This window comes from Macaca fascicularis, chromosome 19, assembly GCF_037993035.2.
Source record: "Macaca fascicularis isolate 582-1 chromosome 19, T2T-MFA8v1.1".
Taxonomy (NCBI): domain Eukaryota; kingdom Metazoa; phylum Chordata; class Mammalia; order Primates; family Cercopithecidae; genus Macaca; species Macaca fascicularis.
The window spans coordinates 18,113,111-18,135,932 of NC_088393.1; the positions used below are offsets into that span (position 1 = coordinate 18,113,111).

At 55.8% G+C, this 22,822-nt stretch overlaps 1 protein-coding gene across 20 annotated transcripts in view; it reads left to right on the forward strand.

The window, feature by feature from the left end:
- FCHO1 (FCH and mu domain containing endocytic adaptor 1) overlaps positions 1-16,982 on the forward strand; it is a 40,986-nt gene extending 24,004 nt beyond the window's left edge. For 11 of the 20 annotated variants that reach the window (XM_065535197.2, XM_045380792.3, XM_074026351.1 and 8 more), the window contains 18 exons: positions 1,647-1,691; positions 1,805-1,889; positions 2,467-2,491; positions 2,865-2,922; positions 3,391-3,569; positions 3,654-3,678; positions 4,042-4,093; positions 5,549-5,640; positions 6,009-6,284; positions 9,438-9,550; positions 9,659-9,746; positions 9,917-10,025; positions 11,193-11,348; positions 12,597-12,729; positions 13,218-13,417; positions 15,024-15,079; positions 16,114-16,278; positions 16,715-16,982. In XM_065535197.2, the coding sequence (XP_065391269.1) occupies positions 1,647-1,691; positions 1,805-1,889; positions 2,467-2,491; positions 2,865-2,922; positions 3,391-3,569; positions 3,654-3,678; positions 4,042-4,093; positions 5,549-5,640; positions 6,009-6,284; positions 9,438-9,550; positions 9,659-9,746; positions 9,917-10,025; positions 11,193-11,348; positions 12,597-12,729; positions 13,218-13,417; positions 15,024-15,079; positions 16,114-16,278; positions 16,715-16,737 (1,880 nt within the window). In that variant the 3' untranslated portion in view covers positions 16,738-16,982. Of the gene's footprint in view, positions 1-257; positions 440-1,646; positions 1,696-1,804; positions 1,890-2,466; positions 2,761-2,864; positions 2,923-3,390; positions 3,570-3,653; positions 3,679-4,041; positions 4,094-5,548; positions 5,641-6,008; positions 6,285-9,437; positions 9,551-9,658; positions 9,747-9,916; positions 10,026-11,192; positions 11,349-12,596; positions 12,730-13,217; positions 13,418-15,023; positions 15,080-16,113; positions 16,279-16,714 lie in introns of those variants that run through there. The other 9 variants (XM_065535206.2, XM_074026353.1, XM_074026352.1 and 6 more) reach the window with 6 other exon arrangements.
- The last annotated feature ends 5,840 nt before the right edge of the window (positions 16,983-22,822 follow it).

Consider the following 22,822-nt stretch of genomic DNA (forward strand, 5'->3'; position numbering starts at 1 on the left):
TGATGGGCAGGACTCCAGAGGCAGGAGACCGAACCTCCCTGGGGCTTGGTTTCTTTCTTTCTCTCTCTTTTTTTTTTTGAGATGGAGTCTCCCTCTGCCTCTGTCGCCCAGGCTGCAGTGCAGTGGTGCGATCTTGGCTCACTGCAACTGCTGCTTCCGGGTTCAAGCTATTCTCCTGCCTCAGCCTCCCGGAGAAGCTGGGACTACAGGCACGTGCCACCACACCCAGCTAATTTTTTTGTGTGTATTTTTAATAGAGATGAGGGTTCACCATGTTGGCCAGGCTGGTCTTGAACTCTTGACCTCAGGTGATCCCCCCGCCTCGGCCTCCCAAAGTGCTGGAATTACAGGCGTGAGCCACTGCTCATGGCCAGGCCTTGGTTTCTTCGTGGGAAAAATGGGATGCTGACGAGTCCAGCTCTCCAGCTTGATCTTACGGGTAAATCTCTTTGAACCAGATCCCACAGGAGCCTTGAGTGCCAGGCTCAGCTGTTCATACTTCACCCCCAGGGCCTAAGGGAGCCGTTGAGGGTTGTTGAGCAAAAGAACAATTTGCAAATGCTCAGATACAGGACTGGGGAGAAGTTAAGAGCAAAAGTTTTAGAGTCAGACCTGGGCTTGAGTCTTTTCTTCATCACTTGCTGTGTGACTTAGGACCTGTGCTTTGACTTCTCTGAGCCTCAGTTTCCTCATCTGTAAAGTGAGGATGTTAATAATGTTGTAACGTTCAGTGATTTAATTCAGGTAAAGGGCAAAGGGTGTGCCAGGCACACAGTAGGCACTCACTAAATGCTGGTATATAGTTATGTCTTCAAGTCTTGTTAACCAGCAAAACCTGTTCTTTCTCCCTCCTGTCTCTCTGGCTCGGCCCTGGCTCAGGTCACCCCTCCCTGCATGGGCCCCCACTCTTGCCTTTCACAGGCCCCAGATCTGTTGTGTCCTCCTCCTGCTCACACACCTTCCATGGCTCCCCATTGTTCTTGGGAGAGAGTTCCCACGCCTCATCCTGTCACTCAAAGCCCAGCCCACTGCACACATGCATGGTTCATCCCCCAACCCAACCCAAGTTCCAGCCACAAATGCTGGAAGTACGTGGAAGTAGCTCATGTCACCCCCTACAGTGGCACTAACCAGCTGGAACCAGACCAGCCCCTTGATCCATCCCACTCCTGATGATCTGGGGCTGGTTCTTGTCTGGGAACCTGATGGACCTTGAGTTCAGATCCAGGTGCCATTTTGTGGCCAAAAGTGTTCTACTCTTTCGAAGCCCAGTCTCCCCACCCTCAGTTTAGTTTCTCTCTCTCTCTCTCTTTTTTTTTTTTTTAATTTTTTTGAGGCAGAGTTTGCTCTGTCACCCAGGCTGGAGTGCAGTGGTGCAATCTTGGCTCACTGCAACCTCCGCCTCCTAGGTTCAAGCGATTCTCCCACCTCAGCCTCCCGAATAGCTGGGATTACAGGCACCTGCCACCAGGTCCGGCTAATTTTTTTGTAATTTTAGCAGAGACAGGGTTTCACCATGTTGGCCAGGCTCGTCTCGAACTCTTGACCTAAGGTGATCCACCCGCCTCAGCCTCCCAAAGTGCTGAGAATACAGGCCCGGGCCACTGTGCCCAGCCCCGCAATTGAGTTTCTGTCTCCCGTCTCAGGACCTCTGGACTTCGAGGCATACAGCGCGGCTGCCCTGCAGGAAGGCAAGTACGTCTGGGCCTGGATGCCCAGGCTGGATCGTGGGGGTGAGGAAGGCTGATATGAACGTGAAAGAAGGCACCTCCCAGTGCTCAGTTGCCCCCCAATCTATCCTCAGCGATGAAACGTTTGCGGGGAGCCAAGACCTTTCGCCTTCCGGGATTAAGCCGGCGGGAGCGGGAGCCAGAGCCACCTGCAGCTGTGTGAGAAAGCGCCCCTGCCCGGACTGGCCCAGGCTAGCCCGGGATCCCTTCCCCTGCCCAGGCTATCCCGGAAGTCCCCTCCTAGGATAGCCCAGGAGTATCCATATTCCAGGCTGGACCAGGATTCCCTCCACCCAAGCTAGACCAGGAGTGCCTCTGCCCCAGGCTAGCTCAATATTACCGCTGCCCAAGCTAGTCCAGAATTCTTCCTTTTGCCAGGTTAGGCCAAGAACTGCCTGTCGCAGAGTAAGCTAGCATTTCCCCTGTCCGAGCTGGCCCAGGATTGTTCTGTTTGCCAAGGCTAGCCCCGACTTTCCCTACCTTCACAAGGCAGCCCTTCAAATGAGTTCCAGGATTCCTTCCCTCCCAGGCTGTTTGAGAACACTCTCTACTCAGCTAACTTCAGATTCAACCCCCTCCCCAAGCAAGCCTCAGGGTCCCACTGCCTCCAGGGCTAGCTCAGGGCAATATCACAGCCAGGGAGCTACCCCAGCTTCCATGTCCAGTGTTGGGGGCTGACAGGGGGCACCAGATGGGCTGCGGAAGCTGATACCAACATCTCTTCCTCCATCCCCAGAGATTTCCTGGAGCCCGATTCAGGGGTGAGTGACGTGGGAGGGGTCAGGCTGAGCTACAAGTGGAAGGAGTTTGATCCCACTCTTGGCTCCTAGAGACCGGATCCCTACTGGAAACTAAAGAGCCGAGATTGAGGGGCGGGCTGGAGCCTGGGGCTGAGTTCATATCCCACCTCAGCGGCAAAGTCCCGTGGACTACGTGGGTGTGAATAATGTCCCTGCCGAAGCTCAGTTTGTCCCAGGAACCTGCCCACACACCCAGGGAAGACAGTCGTTGCCATCAGGGTTGTTTTGAGGTCTGAGTCAAGGCCTGGGGGCGGGGCAGGGGGTGGTTGGCAGGGTGAGATGGAAGGTTCGATAGTGGGGAGCCTGACTCACTGCTGTCCCCCAACTCCCCTAGACATGTCCAGAGGTGGATGAAGAAGGTTTCACTGTCCGGCCTGATGTGACCCAGAACAATATCCTTCTGGCACCCCCCAGGAGCAGTTGTTGGCACAGCAAGGTCAAAACTGTCCACAATAACCAGTCCACCTTCAGCATGCCTCTCTGGGTACATCCTGGAGAGAGTCTCCCTTGTGGATGAAGCCAACCTAAATGTAAACACCCACTCTATGGAGTCAGCACTGGGCAAGAGGGAGAGAGAAAAGGAAAGCCAGCAAGGCTTCCTGGAGGAGGGGGCACCGGTGTTGGGGTTTTGCAGCTGAATAGGAGTTTGCCAGTTAGGTCTGCACATGCTTGTGCAAAGGCTTGGCTGGGGGGTGGGAGTGCTGGTGGGACATGGTGTCAGGACTGAAGGTGGCACATGGCGAGCGATGGGATTGGGCAGGACCTCGAAGGGTTTGAGCAGGGAGGGACAAGGTTGGACTGGAGAGCTGACTGGGGAGAAGCTTGTGTTGGGATTGGCTTGGACCTTGACTGCAGCCCACGCACGGCCGAGCCCTCCCGTTTCTCATCCAGCGACTCCGACTTCGATGACGAAGAGCCCCGCAAGTTCTACGTGCACATCAAGCCCGCCCCGGCCCGGGCTCCAGCCTGCAGCCCCGAGGCAGCAGCGGCACAGCTCAGGGCCACTGCGGGCAGCCTCATCCTTCCTCCTGGCCCAGGGGTGAGGCATGGGAGGGGTGCCCTGGGTGGTGCTGGCAAGGCTGGCTGGATGTGCTCATGTTGATGCTGCCCACTTTGTCCACAGGGCACCATGAAACGCCATTCTTCACGTGAGTAGCCTTTGGTCTTCAGAGTAGGGACGATCCTAAGGAGGGGAGGCTATGGGTGTGGGCTTGAATCAAAGCTCTGTTTTGTAACTTGGGGCAGGCTGCTTAACCACACTGACCTTCAGTCTCCTTTTCTGTAAAATGAGGTCATTATGAAATTAAGTGAGAGCTGAAAGGGGCAGCTGGGGCCAGGAGGAGCCAGCATCTGGAGACGGGCTCGCTCAGGCTTGAATCTGTGTCTGCCTGATTTGCTGATCACCTTGGGCAACTGGCTGGACACCCCCAAGCCTCGGTCCCTTGGTCCGTGAAGTGGGGAGCATTGCAGGCAGGGTGACAAGAAAGCTCAAGGAGGTACATCTCTTGTAGGGGACGCTGCTGGGAAACCCCAGAGACCTCGGTCTGCCCCCAGAACTGGCAGGTGGGTTCCACACGAGTGGGCAGGTGGGGGCTGTCCCCACCTCCGCCTCCCCATGTCTCCACCTGGTGTTCTCTTGTCTCGGCTGGGAGTTGATGTCATGCTGGGGTTTTTTTTGTTTTTGTTTTTGTTTTGAGACAGAGTCTCACTCTGTCGCCCAGACTGGAGTGCAGTGGCGCGATCCCGGCTCACAGCAGCCTCCACCTCCTGGGTTCAAGCAATTTTCATGCCTCAGCCTCCCAAGTAGCTGGGACTACAGGCACACACCACCACACCCAGCTAACTTTTGTATTTTTAGTAGAGACAGGGTTTCACCATGTTGGCCCGGCGGGTCTCGAACTCCTGACCTCAAGTGATCTGCCCGGCTCGGCCTCCCAAAGTGCTGGGATTACAGGCATGAGCCATTGCGCCTGGCCCATGTTGGCTTTTGAGGGACCATTTAGTCATTCATTTGATGAACATTTATTGAGTGCCTGCTATGTACTTGTGCTGTTCTAGGGCCTGGGTTCTGAGACAGGCGTCCCTTCTCAGAATCACATTCTAGTGACTCAGATTTTAAGAATAGCAAATAAGGCCAGGTGTGGTGGCTCACACCTGTAATCCCAGCACTTTGGGAGGCCAAGGCGGGCAGATCACCTGAGGTTGAAAGTTCGAGACCAGCCTGACCAACATAGAGAAACCCCATCTCTACTAAAAATACAGCATTAGCTGGGCATGGTGGCGCATGCCTGTAATCCTAGCTATTCGGGAGGCTGAGGCAGGAGAATCGCTTGAACCTGGGAGGCGGAGCTTACAATGAGCTGCTGTTGCGCCATTGCACTCCAGCCTGGGTAACAGGAGGAAACTCTGCCTCAAAAAAAAAAAAAAAAAGCAAATAAGTTAGAGCATATTCAATATTTCTAAGTGCTACGAAGAAATGAAAGCCGATGATGCAAAGACAGAAGGAGGTGACTTCCCTTGAGGTGTGGATGGGAACCTCCTCGAGGGGGTGACTTGGAGCTAAGCCCCAAAGAGGAGCCAGGAGGTGGCTATGAAGAGAGCTGGGGAAATGGAACTCCAGACTCGGAACAGGCTGAGCACCGTGGCTCACACCTGTAATCCCAGCACTTTGGGAGACCAAAGCGGGCAGATCACTTGAGGTCAGGAGTTTGAGATCAGCCTGGCCAGCATGGTGAAACCCTGTCTCTGCTAAAAGTACAAAAATTAGCCGAGCATGGTGGCAGGTGCCTGTAATCCCAGCTACTCTGGTGGCTGAGGCAGGAGAATTGCTTGAACCCAGGAAGCGGGGGTTGCAGCAAGCTGAGATTGTGCCACACTGCAGCCTGGCCGAACGGCGAGACTCCGTCTAAAAAAAAAAAAAAGAAAAGAAAAAGACCGGGAACAGCATGTGCAAAGGCCCTGGGGTGGGATGAGGCTTGGGAAAAATAGAAGCAGTCCTCTTGGCCTCACCCTCTCTAGCTGTGCAGAGAGATTGCAGTCAGAGGAGCAGGTGTCCAAGAACCTCTTTGGGCCGCCCCTGGAGTCAGCCTTTGACCACGAAGATTTTACAGGTGATGGGGATAAGGGATTGGAGGTCATGGGTGTGGCCGGAGGGAGGGTGGGTGGGGCCATTGCAAAGTTAGACCAATGGAGTACCTTGGAGGCCAGGCTGGAGGGAGGACTAGTCCGTGTCAGGGTGGGCGGGGCCAGAGTACAGGTGGGAGGGGCCATAGATAGGACGGGGCCTTGGCCAGTGGGCGGTGACTGGGTGGATGGGCCGGACTTTTGTGTAGAGGGAAGTCACCAGAAGGCATAGCCTTGGGGGCTATGAATGGGGGCCCCCCTGACCTTCCCTCGACGTGGCCGTGGCCTGCAGGAGGATGGGCAGGGACTCCAAGTGGGCGAGGGTCGGAGCTGACCGCCCGCTTCCCTCCCCAAGGCTCTAGCAGCCTGGGCTTCACCTCCAGCCCCTCCCCTTTCTCCTCCTCGTCGCCCGAAAACGTGGAGGATTCCGGCCTGGACTCTCCGTCCCACGCGGCACCTGGCCCCTCCCCAGATTCCTGGGTCCCCCGCCCAGGCACCCCGCAGAGCCCGCCCAGCTGTAGGGCGCCACCCCCAGAGGCCAGGGGTATCCGAGCACCGCCTCTGACAGACTCGCCGCAGCCCCTCGCCCCGTCTCCAGGCCCCTGGGGGCTGGAGGCCTTGGCCGGAGGAGGTGAGTCCAGCGGGTCTGGGCCTGAGAGTTGCTGGAACCCTGGTCGGGTGATTGAGCGCCCGCTGTGGGCAGGGCCTGATCAGGCTGCTGGAGACACAGCTAGGACCAGGCAGGCAGAACCTCCCACCGTTGCAGGGACAACAATGAGATGGACATTTAGCAAGGCAGGCGGTAGCGGGTGCCAGGTGGGGGCCCTCCCTGAGGAAAGGACATCTGAGCTGAGATTTGAGGGAGGTGAGGACAGAACCACGTGGACATGAGGGGAAAGATGTGCTGGGCAGAGGGCACAGCCCCTGCAAAGGCCCTGGGGCAGGAGCGCGCTAGGCCTGTCTGAAGAACAGCAAGGAGGTCTGCCTGCTGGAACAGGGTGATGAAGGGAGGAGGAGGAAGAGAAGGGGGGTGTGGGCAGGGCCTGATGGGCACGGGGAGGGCTTGTGAGTGTTACCCTGAGTAACGCTGAGGGCCATGAGCAGGGGAGGGGCGGATGGACATCGAGGCTGGGCCTGTAGGTGTCAGGTGCACAGTGGACCCTGAGTTTGGGAAAGGTCAGGTCAGAGCACCTTCTCGACAGAGCACCCCCTCCTTGAAGACGTCATCAAAACAGGAGGAGCAGCCGCCCAGAGAGAGTAGAGGAGAGGACAGAGCTGGGGACCCTGGAGGGGTTGGAGACAGGAGGACAGCAGGTTGGGGGAGAGGGGCGGGGTGGGCTCCTAGGGGCTACCTGAGGAGAATGGGAAGCCCCTGAGTCAGAGCGACTGTGGGCTGTGACCACCTCGAGGTCCCCAGCAGTGCCAACAAGGGCGCTTGGCACCCTCCATAGGAAAGGGCCTGGCTGGAGCCTGTTCAAGGGAGAGCCGAGTGGGTGGAGACCACAGACTGGGGGCAGAAGTTGTTTTTTTTTTTTTTTTTTTTTTGAGAAGGAGTTTTGCTCTTGTTGCCCAGGCTGGAGTGCAGTGGTGCGATCTTGGCTTACTGCAGCCTTTGCCTCCCAAGTTCAAGCAATTCTCTGCCTCAGCCTCCCAAGTAGCTGAACTACAGGTGCACACCGCCACACCTGGCTAATTTTTTGTTTTTTTTTTTTGAGGCAGAGTCTCGCTCTGTCGCCCAGGCTGGAGTGCAGTGGCACCATCTCGGCTCACTGCAAGTTCCGCCTCCCAGGTTCACACCATTTTCTGGCTTCAGCCTCCCGAGTAGCTGGGACTACAGGCGCCCGCCACCACGCCCGGCTAATTTTTTGTGTTTTTAGTAGAGACGGGGTTTCACCATGTTGGCCAGACTGGTCTTGAACTCCTGACCTTAGGTGATCTGCCTGCCTCGGCCTCCCAAAGTGTTGGGATTACAGGTGTGAGCCCCCACATCCGGCCTGAGCAGAGGCTCTTATCCAACCCGGCAAATTCTGCCCCCCAGGGGACATTGTCAGTGTCTAGAGACATTTTTGGTTGTCACCACCAGGCAGGAGTGGTGCTCCTGGCATTCAGTGGGTGGAGGCCTCGGTTGCTGCTCAGCACCCTACAGTGCACAGGGCAGCCACCACCCACAAGAATGGTCCAGCCCCCAAATGTCTGCGGTGCTGAGGCTGAGAAAGTCAGGTAGAGGGGGGAGCGCAGCCTGGGGTGCAGGTGAGAGGGGAGGTAGGTGGGAGGGGAGGTAGGTAGGTGGGAGGGGAGGTGGGGAGGTGGGAGGGGAGGTGGGTGGGAGGGGAGGTAGGTAGGTGGGAGGGGAGGTAGGTAGGTGGGAGGGGAGGTAGGTAGGTGGGAGGGGAGGTAGGTGGGTGGGAGGGGAGGTGGGTGGGAGGGGAGGTGGGTGGGAGGGGAGGTAGGTAGGTGGGAGGGGAGGTAGGTGGGTGGGAGGGGAGGTAGGTGGGTGGGAGGGGAGGTAGGTGGGTGGGAGGGGAGGTAGGTGGGTGGGAGGGGAGGTAGGTGGGAGGGGAGGTGGGTGGGAGGGGAGGTAGGTAGGTGGGAGGGGAGGTAGGTAGGTGGGAGGGGAGGTAGGTAGGTGGGAGGGGAGGTAGGTAGGTGGGAGGGGAGGTAGGTGGGAGGGGAGGTGGGGAGGTGGGAGGGGAGGTGGGTGGGAGGGGAGGTAGGTGGGAGGGGAGGTGGGTAGGTGGGAGGGGAGGTGGGTAGGTGGGAGGGGAGGTAGGTAGGTGGGAGGGGAGGTAGGTAGATGGGAGGGGAGGTAGGTGGGAGGGGAGGTGGGTAGGTGGGAGGGGAGGTGGGTAGGTGGGAGGGGAGGTAGGTAGGTGGGAGGGGAGGTAGGTGGGTGGGAGGGGAGGTGGGTGGGAGGGGAGGTGGGTAGGTGGGAGGGGAGGTGGGTAGGTGGGAGGGGAGGTGGGTAGGTGGGAGGGGAGGTGGGTAGGTGGGAGGGGAGGTGGGTAGGTGGGAGGGGAGGTAGGTAGGTGGGAGGGGAGGTAGGTGGGTGGGAGGGGAGGTGGGTGGGAGGGGAGGTGGGTAGGTGGGAGGGGAGGTGGGTAGGTGGGAGGGGAGGTGGGTAGGTGGGAGGGGAGGTGGGTAGGTGGGAGGGGAGGTGGGTGGGAGGGGAGGTAGGTAGGTGGGAGGGGAGGTAGGTAGGTGGGAGGGGAGGTAGGTAGGTGGGAGGGGAGGTGGGGAGGTGGGAGGGGAGGTGGGTGGGAGGGGAGGTGGGGAGGTGGGAGGGGAGGTGGGTGGGAGGGGAGGTAGGTGAGCAAGTGAGCACGTTCATAGATGGAACACAGCCAGAACCCTGAAGAAGCAGGAGAGGGAGGGGAGCTTGGGTGTTAAAGGCATGAGACTCAGACACAGGCCACAGTAGGTGGCTGCAGTCAGGTTCCCGGAGAGGGTAGAGGTCACAGCATGGCTGAATGTTGGCTAAAAACCCTCTGCTGAATCCCCCCTACAGTATACCTGCGTCTTAAGCCTTCAGTGCTTGCTTGCATATCCCCAGTAATGGGGAGCTCACCCCTTATTGGGCCACCATTCTGGCGTCTGGGAGGGTCAGGGGTGTGGACGGTATCCGCAGTGCTGTCTGGCACCTTTTCTGCAACCCCAGGACTTCAGACCCATTGGGGGTCTCCACGGAAAAGCCCATCTCCTATATTTTGGCTGAGTGTGTGCCCCTGGGGAGGCCCCAGAGGCCCTGGGCAGCATCTCAGCAGTGCCTCTTTGTATTTGCTCCCAGACCTGATGCCTGCACCTGCCGACGCCACAGCCAGGGAGGCCCTGGCAGCCCCACCCAGGAGACTCCGCTCTAGGAAGGTGTCCTGCCCTCTCACACGTAGCAACGGGGACCTGGTAGGTGAGGGGGTGTGGCAGGAGCTGGGCTGGGGGTCGTCTCTGGGATCAGCTTTTGGGCGCTGGTCCTGGGGCACTCATAGCCCAGACTGTCTATTTCCCTTCCAGTCTCGTTCCCTGAGCCCCTCCCCACTGGGCTCTTTAGCCCCCAGCACTACCTTGGAACGGCCCAGCTTCTCATCCCAGACAGGACATGGTACGTGAGAGCGGTCCTGGGCCCAGCTTTAGGCCTCAGTGTCACCTTCTCTGGTCTGGGTGGGTGGCTTCTCTGTTGGCAGAGGTGTGGTTGGGCGGGGGGTCTCGAGCCTGGAGCCTGTGTTCATGCTGTCTATCCGTTGTTCCCCATTCCCTCCCCACCACCCCCAGGAGTCTCCCGGGGTCCGAGCCCTGTGGTCCTGGGCTCCCAGGATGCCCTGCCCGTAGCCACAGCCTTCACGGAGTACGTCCATGCCTACTTCCGTGGCCACAGCCCCAGGTACCCGGTGATGGGCAGACAAGGGCCCTTGGGGGGTCTGTGTTGGGGAGGGTCCAGCAGGGACAGCTTTCAAATGTGCTTCATGGTCTATCTTATGGTGAAAGGGCCTTGAACACTGAGCCAAGTGACCAGGCCCCTGTCCTGAGGGCAGTGGAGCCATAGGAGGGCCTTTTTTTTTTTTTTTTTTTAACTGAGACGGAGTTTCACTCTTGTTGCCCAGGCTGGAGTGCAGTGGTTCAATCTCAGCTCACTGCAACCTCCGCCTCCCGGGTTCAAGCCATTCTCCTGCCTCAGCCTCCCGAGTAGCTGGAACTACAGGTGCGTGCCACTGCACCTGACTAAATTATTGTATTTTTTGTTTGTTTGTTTTGAGACAGGGTCTCACTCTGTTGCCCAGGCTGGAGTGTAGTGGTGTGATCTTGGCTCACTGCAAACTCTGCCTCCTGGGTTCAAGAGATTCTCCTGCCTCAGCCTCCCAAGTAATTATGGGATTACAGGCACACATCACCACACCCGGCTGATTTTGTGTTTTTAGTCGAGACCGGGTTTCACCATGTTGGCCAGGCTGGTCTCGAACTCTTGGCCTCAAGTGATCCACCTGCCTCGGCCTCCCAAGGTGCTGGGGTTATAGACATGAGCCACCGTGCCCGGCCATAGGAGAGCATTTGAGCAGGGCTAGGCATTGCTGTAGACTCCAAGGCTGCCGTGGGCATTGAGATGAAGGGAGTGACACTAGAAGTTAGGCCCAGTAAGGGGGTAAGGGGATGGGTTAAGGACGAGTGGAGGGCAGGGATATATATTGGGGTGGCCTTCAGCAGAAAAGATCTAAAAGTCAAACCATGAAGAAGAGGAGAGTGTCAGATCAAAAACCCAAGCAAAGGACAGCTAAAAAAACTGAACATTTTAATTTGAGCTCCCTGGTGGCCTAGGAGAAAAGAGAACTAGGGAAGGAGATGTTGCTGCCTCCTTCAGCCCAGGGTGGATTTTTCCTGTCCAGGCAGGAATGAAAGAAGAGGAGGTTGGGGGAAAGGATATGGGGGATCATCAGGGCCATCCTAGATCTGAGGTGTCTGGGGAGCCACAGGCATCAGTGGAACCAGGAGAAGGGGGAGGATGAGACACCAGGCAGAGCCCTAAGCCAACACCCAGTCCCCTCATCCTCCCCAGCTGCCTGGCTCGAGTAACTGGGGAGCTGACCATGACCTTCCCTGCTGGCATCGTGCGTGTGTTCAGCGGTACCCCACCCCCACCTGTCCTCAGCTTCCGGCTTGTACACACAGCCCCTATTGAGCACTTCCAGCCCAACGCCGATCTGCTCTTCAGGTACTATGGATGGGCAGTGGGAGAGGGCCTCGGAGGCTGCTGGGGGTCAGGGGCTTCCGGGCTCTGAATTCCCTCTCTGCTTCCTGGGAATTTTTTTTTTTTTTTTTTTTTTTTTTTTGTAGAGATAGAGTCTTACTCTGTCACCCAGGCTGGAGTGCAATGGCGTGATCTTGGCTCACTGCAACTCCGCCTCCCGGGTTCAAGGAATTCTCCTGCCTCAGCTTCCCGAGTAGCTGGGATTACAGGCCACTACACTCAGCTAATTTCTTTTTTTTTTTTTTTTTTTTTTTTTTGAGACGGAGTCTCGCTCTGTCGCCCAGGCTGGAGTGCAGTGGCCGGATCTCAGCTCACTGCAAGCTCCGCCTCCCGGGTTCACACCATTCTCCTGCCTCAGCCTCCCGAGTAGCTGGGACTACAGGCGCCCACAACCGCGCCCGGCTAATTTTTTGTATTTTTAGTAGAGACGGGGTTTCACCGTGGTCTCGATCTCCTGACCTTGTGATCCGCCCGCCTCGGCCTCCCAAAGTGCTGGGATTACAGGCGTGAGCCACCGCGCCCGGCCCACTCAGCTAATTTCTTTTGTATTTTAGTAAAGACAGGGTTTCACCTTGTTGCCCAGGCTGGTCTCGAACTCCTGAGCTGAGGCAATCCGTCTGCCTTGGCCTCCCAAAGTGCTAGGATTACAGGCGTGAGCCACCACACCCGGCCTGATTTTTTTTTTTAATTATTATTATTATTGTTTTGAGATACAGTTTTGCTATCGTTGCCTAGGCTGGGGTGCAGTGGTGCGATCTCGGCTCACTGCAACCTCCACCTCCTGGGTTCAAGTGATTCTCCTGCCTCAGCCTCCTGAGTAGCTGGGATTACAGGCATGTGCCACCATGCCTGGCTGATTTTTGCATTTTTAGTAGAAATGGGGTTTCACCACGATGGTCAGGCTGGTCTTAAACTCCTGACCTCAGGTGATCCACCTGTCTCAGCCTCCCAAAGTGCTGGGATTACAAGCATGAGCCACCGCACCCAGCCGCCTCCTGGGATTTGCTGTGTGGCCTGGGGCAAGTAACTTGCCCTCTCTGACCCTTGTTTTCCATCCCTCCTTTACTGCCACCACCACTACCATCCAGGTAGGGCTTTGCTGGGCCCAGGGTGGACCAGGAAATTACATCTTTAGGAAGGGGTAGATTGAATGCTGGGAGCCCTGGGAGGGCATGTCCCGAGGATTGCGGTGATCAGTCCGGGTTTCTGCAGTGACCCCTCCCAGAGTGACCCTGAGACCAAAGACTTCTGGCTCAACATGGCAGCTCTGACCGAGGCTCTGCAGCGCCAGGCAGAGCAGAACCCCACCGCCTCCTACTACAACGTGGTGCTGCTGCGATACCAGGTGTGCCACCCGCATGGGTCCGGGAGGAGGTGGTGGAGTAGGGGACACGGTGAGCTGGCAGCAGACCTGGAGGCGCCTGCATGTTGGTCAGGCTGGTCTCGAACTCCTGACCTCAAGAGATCCAACCCGTGAGAGCTGATGAGCTGGAGGGAGTAGGCAGGGTGGGTGGGGAATGAAGGGTGGAGGAGTAGGCAGTGTGGGAGAGCATGCATCCCCTGTTGCAGATAGCATCTTTATATGAACTAGAAGCAGCCTAGCCCTGGAATCTTTCACTTGAACTTCCCTGGGAGAGTTTGTTAGAATGAGGCGCTCTCCTGCCCCCTGCTGGAAACCTGGTGTAATACAGCCTCTCAGCCATCAAATCTCCCTGTGATTGGGCCCCCTTGGGGCGGTGTGTGCATCGCGGGGTCAAGTGGTTGAATAGCACATGATGTGGCAAGACGGGATGGCCCAAGCTGTGTCCTCTCTCCCATTCTCATTCTTCCTAGTTCTCCCGCCCGGGTCCCCAGTCTGTGCCTCTGCAGCTCAGTGCCCACTGGCAGTGTGGGGCCACCCTCACCCAGGTCTCAGTGGAGTACGGCTACCGGCCCGGTGCCACAGCTGTGCCCACGCCACTCACGAACGTCCAGATCCTGCTGCCTGTGGGGGAACCTGTGACCAACGTCCGCCTGCAGCCGGCCGCCACCTGGTGAGGGCGTGCAGGAAGCCAAGGAAAACTTAGCAGTTTCCCCCATAACCCCAGACTTTCTCCTTGATGCAACAGTTAAAGGGTGCACCCTAGGCCTGACCGTTAACTGTGAGCCCACCTTCCTTAGCACTGAGGGTGATATTATGAGGGCCAGGCGCTGTGGCTCATGCCTGTAATTGCAGTGCTTTGGGAGGCTGAGGTGGGAGGATCACTTGAGGCCAGGAGTTTGAGACCAGCCTGGGCAATATAGTGAGACCTCATCGCTACAAAAAAAATTTTGTTTATTTATTTATTTTATTTATTTTGAGATGAAGTCTCACTCTGTCGTGCAGGTTGGAGCGCAGTGGCACGATCTCAGCTCACTGCAACCTCCGCCTCCCGGGTTCAAGCGATTTTTCTCTGCCTCAGCCTCCCGAGTAGCTGGGATTACGAGGGCCTGCTACACGCCCAGCTGATTTTTGTATTTTTTTAGTAGACGTGGGGTTTCACCATGTTGGCCAGGCTTGTCTCGAACTCCTGACCTCAGGTGATCCACCCGCCTTGGCCTCCCAAAGTACCGGGATTATAGGCATGAGCCACTGTGTCCAGCCTTGCAAAAAAAATATTTTAAAAAGTAGTCAGTCATGGTAGTGTGCTCTTGTAGTCCCAGCTACTCAGCAGGCTGAGACAGAAGGATCGCTTGAACCCAGGAGTTGAGGCTTCAGGGAGTTACCCTGGGTGACAACTGTCTCTTAAAAAACAAAAATTGTCACCCCTGTAATCCCAGCACTTTGGGAGGCTGAGGCAGGCGGATCACGAGGTCAGGAGATTGAGACCATCCTGGCTAACACGGTGAAACACCGTCTCTACTAAACAAAATAGAAGAAATTAGCCAGGCATGGTGGCGGGCGCCTGTAGTCCCAGCTACTTGGGAGGCTGAGGCAGGAGAATGGTGTGAACCCGGGAGGCGGAGCTTGCAGTGAGCCGAGATCGCGCCGCCGCACTCCAGCCTGGGCAACAGAGCGAGACTCCGTCTTGAAAAAAAACAAAAACAAAAACAAACAAAAAAAAAAAGTCTGCTGTGAAAAAGCCAGACTTATAGGACAGAATGCATCATCTAAAAGTGCAAGGAAGCCAGACATGGTGGCTTATGCCGGTAATCCCAGCACTTTGGAAGACCCAGGCAGGTGGATCACCTGAGGTCAGGAGTTCGAGACCAGCCTGGCCAATATGGTGAAACCCTGTCTCTACTAAAAATACAAAAAGTAGCCAGGCATGGTGGTGGGCGTCTGTAATCCCAGCTACTCAGGAGGCTGAGGGAGGAGAATCGCTTGAACCCGGGAGGCATAGGCTGCAGTGAGCAGAGATCACGCCAGTGCACACCAGCCAGGGCAACAGAGTGAGGCACCATCTCAAAACACACACACACACACACACAAAAGTGCTGCAAGGCTGTGTGGCTCCGCGGCTGTTCCATATCTCACCCCCATTTCACAGATGGGGAAATTGAGGTGAAGTGGGGGAGAAAGTTTGCTGGGGTCACACAGCCAGGAGGCCGCTGAGGCGGGACCCTGGGCTCTCAGCATCCTCTGTGGGGAAGCCCTGATCAAGATTCTCTCACGGCCAGGAACCTGGAGGAGAAGCGGCTCACGTGGAGGCTTCCAGATGTGTCTGAGGCAGGGGGTGAGCTGTGGTTGTGCATGAGGGCTGGGTGGGAGGGACTGGGGTCAGCTGGGAGGCCCTTATTTATGTTGGGGAAGAATTAGGGACATACTGAGGGCGGGCAAGTATGGGCATTGAGGAAGGCTTTAAAAAGCTGGAGGAGGGCCGGGCTGGGTGGCATAGTCTGTAATCCCAGTGGTTTGGGAGGCCCAGGCTGCAGGATCACATGAGTCCAGCAGTTGGAGTCTGCAGTGACCTATGATCGCACCACTGCACTCTAGCCTGGGCAATAGAGCCAGACCCTGTCTCTAAAAAACAAACAAAAAAGGCCAGGTGCAGTGGCTCATGCCTGTAATCCCAGCACTTTGGGAGGCCAAGGCAGGTGGATCACTTGAGGTCAGGAGTTCAAGACCAGCCTGGCCAGCGTGGTGAAACCCCGTCTCTACTAAAAATATAAAAATTAGCCAGGCGTGGTGGCATGCATCTGTGATCCCAGCTACTCGGGAGGCTGAGGCAGGAGAATCGCTTGAACCCAGTAGGCGGAGGTTTTAGTGAGCTGAGATCACGCCACCGCACTCTGGCCAGGGTGACAGAGTGAGACTGTCTCAAAAAAAAAAAAAAAAAAAAAAAGCTGGAGGAGGGCCGAGCACAGTGGCATAGGTCTGTAATCCCAGTGCTTTGGGAGGCCCAGGTGGGAGGATCACTTGAGCCCAGGAGTTGGAGGCTGCAGTGACCTATGACTGTACCACTACACTCCAGCCTGGGCAACATAGCCAGACCCTGTCTCTAAAAAAAAAAAAAAAGCTGGAGGAGAGGGCGTCCCAGGGCCAGATGGCAAGACACAGCAGGTGCAAAGGCTCTGAGGCAGGACTCCCTTGCCAGCCACACAAAGCCCAGGGATGCCAGGAGAGACGGATGCAGGGGATTGAAGGGAGGTCTGATGGGGCACATGAAGGCCACAGAACAAAGGGCTTCAGGTGTGGGCCAAAGAGGAGCCTGTTTCACAGCTGGGATGCGGCTGGTGCCAGGGCACAGCTGACTGCAGGTCTCCCCAGGCTCTGGCCGCCTCTCTGCCAGCTGGGAGCCGCTCTCAGGGCCCAGCACACCTAGCCCCGTGGCCGCACAGTTCACCAGCGAGGGGGCCACTCTGTCGGGCGTGGACTTGGAACTGGTGGGCAGCGGTTACCGCATGTCACTGGTGAAGAGGAGGTTTGCCACAGGTACTCCCCAGCCCTGCTCTGGGTGACCTCAGGAGCCGGGACCTTGCTGGGGGCAAGCCCTGGGATGTGGGGAGGGATTGGGGCGTGGGGATCCTTGGGAAGGATAGGTGGGTGTTGGGGCCAGGAGACCCCAGATGGGGGGCACAGGTGGGCAAGGAGTCAGGGCCCCATGTGTCTGGGGCTGGCCCCTGGAGGACATCCTTGAAAGGACCCAAACCAGGGAGCCCGAAGTCCCCCCGGCCATCCCCTCCTCCAGCCCCACCCTGTTCTCCTGCCCCCAACAAGGGGCTCCTGGGGCCCAGTGGCAGCAAGGACAAGAGATACAGGGGTGTTTTGAAGAGGACAAGGATGATTGAAGCATCCCAGAGTCAGAGCCGGGGAACCCCTCCTGTACCCCTTCTCCCCACCGCTCCCCCTCACTGCTGCGCCCCCACAGGGATGTACCTAGTGAGCTGCTGAACCCGTAAATGCTGCCGCCCCAGCTCTACACTGCGCCCTGGTGCTGGCTGACCGCTCCCTACCCTCCTGCTGGACCCTGGGGCCTCCCGCCCCAGTCTCCCTGAGGCCCAGACTCCACGGAGAGGAGCCCCATGCCCAGCCGGCTGAGCCCAAGATTCGCTCCTCCCCCTCATGCCAACCCCACACAGGTCCTGGCCTTTTAATGTTCTTTGAATAAACACTTTATTTTCTAATAAAATAAAAAAGGAAACCTTTTCCTGCTCCAGGAAGTATCCTTTGCATTGCCAGAGAGGGGAGGAAGAGAAGGCGGATGAATGTGAGAGAACTAACGCACCTCCCTCCCTGCACTGCGTTCAACCTGTACAGGGCCATTCTGGGAGAGAAGGAACCAGACACCGCAGCCCCATGGGCTCAGAGGTGGGCTAGAGGGAGGGAGGAGGACTAGAGAAGCCCAGAAAGGGGTGCCAGGAGTCTTCCCAAGCAGTCAGGAAAACTTTCTAACGAGGGGGCATTATAAATGGGATTTTGAGGTATGAGTAGGAGTTTGCAAGCTAGGCATGGGCATCCCAAGCAAAGTGATAGAAGGTTGTTAGTTCAGTGAGGAAGCAATTAGTCAACCTACAAACATTAATTGAGTATCTACTGTATACCATGTAGCGGGGAGAGAGCTGTGAGCGGGACAAAGTCCTTGGAAGCCAGGAAGTGGAGATAGGAAGCCTGAGTGAAGAACCTGCTTGGCTGCCACTGGCTGTGTGATTTTGAGCGTGGGACTTGAGCCTCAGTTAGCGCATCTGCAACTCACCTCACTGGGTATCTGTGGGAGGTCACACACTTAGAAGAGTGCCAACTATAGGGCAAAACCCCCAGTAGTACCAGGCAGCTTTGGGAGCCCTAGGAGGAGGGTCGGCATTGGTGCAGGTGTGCAAGAGTGGCCCGCTGGGGAGGGCAGGACAGAAGCAGTAACAGAGACTGCAGTGGGGAGCAGGTCCGAGCCCAGTGGACAGTCTTAGGTCCTGATGGACATTCAGGGAACCAGGTCCCATGTTCCTGACCTTGAGGCTGTACAGACCCCAGAGAGCAAGCCCAGACTGGACGAAGCTCAAAAGGAAGGAAGGAGGAGGCGGGATTTGGCCTGAGACCTGCTGTGCGCTTTCTCTGATCCTCCCACCCTGTCCTCGAAAGAGAGAGTGCCTCTGGCTGTGCCTTGGTTTCCTTGTCTGTAAGGTGGGAGGAATCCTGTAGTTGGGAGAGGTTCAGGGAGCATTCCTGGCGCAAAGCAAGTGCATAATTAACATTGGCTGAGAGTTGGGCACCGTGGCTCACACCTGTAATCCCAATGCTTTGGGAGGCTGAGGCAGGAGGATCACTTGAGACCAGGAGTTCAAGACCAGCCTGGGAAAATAGCAAGACCCCCTGTTTCTACAAAAATAGGAAAATTGACCAAGCATGGTGGCACACGCCTATGGTCCGAGCTACTCAGGAGGCTGAGGCAGGAGGATCAAATGAGCCCAGGAGGTTGAGGCTACAGTGAGCTAAGATCACACTGGTGCTCTCCAACCTGGGCAGCCACAGAGTGAGACACTGTCTCTTAAAACAAAATAGGCCGGGTAGGGTGGCTCATGCCTATAATCCCAGCACTTTGGGAGGCTGAGGCAGGTGGACCATTTGAGGTCAGGAGTTCAAGACCAGCCTGGCCAACATGGTGAAACCCCGTCTCCCCTAAAAATACAAAAATTGGCCAGGTGATAGTGGTGTGTACCTGTAGTCCCAGCTACCTAGGAGGCTGAGGCAGGAGAATTGCTTGAGCCTGGGAAGCAGAAGTAGCGATGAGCCCAGATTGCACCACTGCGCTCCAGTCTGGGCGACAGAGTGAGACCCTGTATCAAAACAAAACAAAATAAAAACAACAAAAAAAAGTCAACTGTAGGAAGGAATGATGATTATAGGAGTTGGGGCATCAAATGGGGGCAGAGGTGGCTGCAGCACCTGCCCTGTCTGGCTACAAACAGCCCAGGGACTTCCAAGCCCTTCATGTCTTCTCCCTTGCAGGTCTTAGCATCTAGGCTGTAAATTCAGAGACCACACCTGCGCAGCGGGGCCCTGGGTGTTGGAGAGAGCTGTAGCTTTATAGAGGTGATAAAATCAAAATTTGTTTGCCATCGCCTCCTCATAATGTAGCCTGATCTGGGTGTGGGTTCTTTTCTGTCTCATAAGTGGCAGGTATGTGGCACCTCCAAGTAGTTTTAATTGGCCTTCCTTGGGACACACATGAGGCTGGGCACCTTTGAAAATGAAGAAGTCATCTGGGATGGTGACTCATGCCTGTAAGTCCAGCACTCTGGGAGGCCAAGGCAGGCAGATCACTTGAGGTCAGGAATTCAAGACCAGCCTGGCCAACATGGTAGAACCCCATCTCTACTAAAAATACAAAAATAAGCCAGGCGTGGTGGTGGGCGCCTGTAATCCGCTATTTGGGAGGTTGAGGCAGGAGAATCGCTGGAGCCCAGGAGGAGGAGGAGGTTGCAGTGAGCTGAGAACATGCCACTGCACTCCAGCCTGGGAGACAGAGTGAGACTCCATCTCAAAAAAAAAAAAACACCAAACAAACAGGGCTGGGTGTGTTGGCTCACGCCTGTAATCCCAGCACTTTGGCCAACATGGCCAGGAGTTGAGGCCAGGAGTTCGAGACCAGCCTGGCCAACATGGTGAAACCCCATCTCTACTAAGAATACAAAAGTTAGCTGGGCGTGGTGGCAGGTGCCTGTAATCTCAGCTACTGGGGAGGCTGAGGCAGGAGAATTGCTTGAATCCGGCAGGTGGAGGTTGCAGTGAGACGAGATGGCGCCACTGCACTCCAGCCTGGGTGACAGAGCAAGACTGCATCTCAAACAAACAAAGACAACACAAAAAACACAAGCAAACAATAAAGCGCAGAAGGCATTTTTCCCAGGTGTGGTCTCCTAACTGCCCGACCTTCCAGAGCAGGTGTGACATAACCTGTCTTAGAAGAGTGAATTCCAAAAGAGAGGGCATGGAACCTGTTAAACCTGCCAACCCCGGGCAGGCGTGATTCCATTATTCAGTTTACATGCCCTGGTCTTTTCCACCCGGGTGGCCTTAAAACCTCAGCTGTGACACAGAGTGATCCGTTGGCACTGCGCCATCAACTGGGTCACGTGTCAGAGGCCACCCCCAGCTGGTAAGTGACCTAACTGGATTTTCTTTTGAGCTGAAATTCACAAAACAAAAAATGAACCACTATAAGGTGAACAATTCAGTGAGTTTCAGTATATTCATAATACTGTACAGCCACACCCTTTATCTAATTTCAGCACATCTTCATCCCCTTGGAAAGGAAACCCCGTCCCCTTCAGCAGTCATGCCCCATTTCCCCTCCCACAGCCCCTGGCAACCACTCATCCGCTTCCTGTCTCTCTGGATTTGCCTGTTCTGGGCATTTCCATATAAATGGAATCATACAACACGTGGCCTTTTGTGTCTGGCTTCTTTCACTCAGCATCGTGTTTTTGAGTTTCATCCCCGTTGTAGCATGGATCAGGACTTCAATATCTTAACAGGACTTCAATCTCTCACTCTGTCACCCAGGCTGGAGTGCAGTGGCATGATCTCGGCTCACTGCAACCTCCATCTCCTGGATTTGAGCAGTTCTCCTGCTTCAGCTCCCCGAGTAGCTGGCATTACAAGCATGCACCACTATGCCCAGCTAATTTTTGTATTTTTAGTAGAGACGGGATTTTGCCATGTTGGCCAAGCTGGTCTCGAACTCCTGACCTCAAGTGATCTGCCCGTCTCAGCCTCCCAAAGTGCTGGGATTACTGGCATGAGCTACCGCGCCTGGCCAGGACTTTAGTATTTCTGATGGCTGAATAAAACTCCAGTCAGGGCACAGTGGCTCACACCTGTAACCCCAGCACTTTGGGAGGCCAAGGCAGGTGGATTGCTTGAGGTCAGGGGTTCAAGACCAGCCCGGGCAACATGGTGAAACCCCCATCTCTACTAAAAATACAAAAAGTAGCTGGGCATGGTGGCAGGTGTCTGTAATCCCAGCTATTCGGGAAACTGAGGCAGGAGAATCACTTGAACCTGGGAAGTAGAGGTTGCAGTGAGCCAAGATCCTGCCACTGCACTCCAGCCTGGGTGACAGAGTGAAACTCCGTCTCAAAAAAAAAAAAAAAAAAAAAGAGACTCAAGACTCCACTGATGGACCACATATTGTTTATACATTCATCCACTGGACATTTGGGTGGGTTACCTCCACCCAAACAGCTGAAAAGAGCATTGTGAATCATGCTATGAACTTGTCTATGCAAGCATTTGTTTGAACACCTGTTTTCAGTTCCTTTGGGTAGATACCTAAGAGGGCAATGGCGGGATCATAGGGTCATTCTAGTCTGTATTTGAACCCAGGCCCTTCACCACCAGAATTCACTCTATTGCATCCAGTGAACCCCAGAATCACCCGGTTTAAAAGGACTGGGGGCTCAGGTGTCTGCATGTCTTACACATGGGAAAAGGGTAGGAGCGTTCAGTTTCCTAGGTGAGTGGGGCGGGGCTAGAGCTCACATCCTTCCAGCACCCTCAATTATGGAGAGCCAGCACCTGGTGGAGGAGGGGATGGGCCGGGACCCTGTCACAGGATGGTACTTTTTTTTTTTTTTTTTGAGATGGAGTCTCGCTCTGTCGCGCAGGCTGGAGTGTAGTGGTGCTATCTCTGCTCACTGCAACCTCTACCTCCCAGGTTCAAGCGATTCTCCTGCCTCAGCCTCCTGAGCAGCTGGGATTACAGGCACCTGCCCACACCTGGCTAGTTTTTTTGTCTTTTTGTTTTTTATGAGACAGAGTCTCACTCTTCTCCCAGACTGGAGTGTAGTGGCATGATCTCTGCTCACTGCAACCTCTACCTCCCAGGTTCAAGCGATTCTCCTGCCTCAGCCTCCTGAGCAGCTGGGATTACAGGCGCCTGCCACCACACCTGGCTAGTTTTTTTGTCTTTTTGTTTTTTTATGAGACGGAGTCTCACTCTTCTCCCAGACTGGAGTGTAGTGGCATGATCTCTGCTCACTGCAACCTCTACCTCCCAGGTTCAAGTGATTCTCCTGCCTCAGCCTCCCCAGTAACTAGGATTACAGGTGCCCGCCAGTATGCCTGGCTAATTTTTGTATGTTTTAGTAGAGAAAGGGTTTCGTCATGTTGGCCAGGCTGGTCTCAAACTCCTGACCTCAGGTGACCCACCCACTTTGGCCTTGGCAGGTGCTGGGATTACCAGCATGATCTGCCCACCTCAGCCTTCCAAAATGCTGGGATTACAGGGGTGAGGCGCCCCGCCCAGGCAGCACGGGACTTTTGATTCCGGCTCCGTTCCGGCTCCTTCCCGGCCAACAACTCCCTTCCTGGGGCCCATGACTTGGAGAACCCAGGGGCCCAATAGGCTGAGCATAGACTCTGAATCAAAGTCCGAGGATTTATCACAGTAAGAGAGCGTGTGCACCTGGTACCACTGAGAACAGTAGTGCCACATTTGACACTATGACATTTCCGGTAATTGCCTTCCATACAGTTTTAATCATGCATTTGCTCTGAGGGTTCACTCCCCAGACCTCTCCCATCTAGAGGACCCAGGAGCTATTTCTTACATTTTACAGGTGAGGAAACTGAGGCACAGCCAGGCCATGAATACATCTCGGCTTCCTCCTCGGGAAGAAACAGGGATGGCTTTCTGAAACCATAGCCCAGCTCACACACCTGGACTTCCCCAACCCCAGAGCTCCCAACGCGGGCTCCAGGCTAGAATATTCTAGAGATTCAGAGGCAGCATAGGGCAGGGTTTGAATCCTAGCCAACCCCAAACCTAAAAATCTACAAATCTGAGGCCAGATGCAGTGGCTCACGTCTATAATTCAGCACTTTGGGGATCTGAGGCAGGCGGGTCACTTGAGGCCCACAGTTAAGACCAGCCTGGGCAATATGTCAAAACCCCATATCTAGAAAAATGACAAAAATTAGCCAGGCATGCTGGCCGGTGCCTGTAGTCCCAGCTACTCAGGAGGCTGAGGTGGGAGGATCG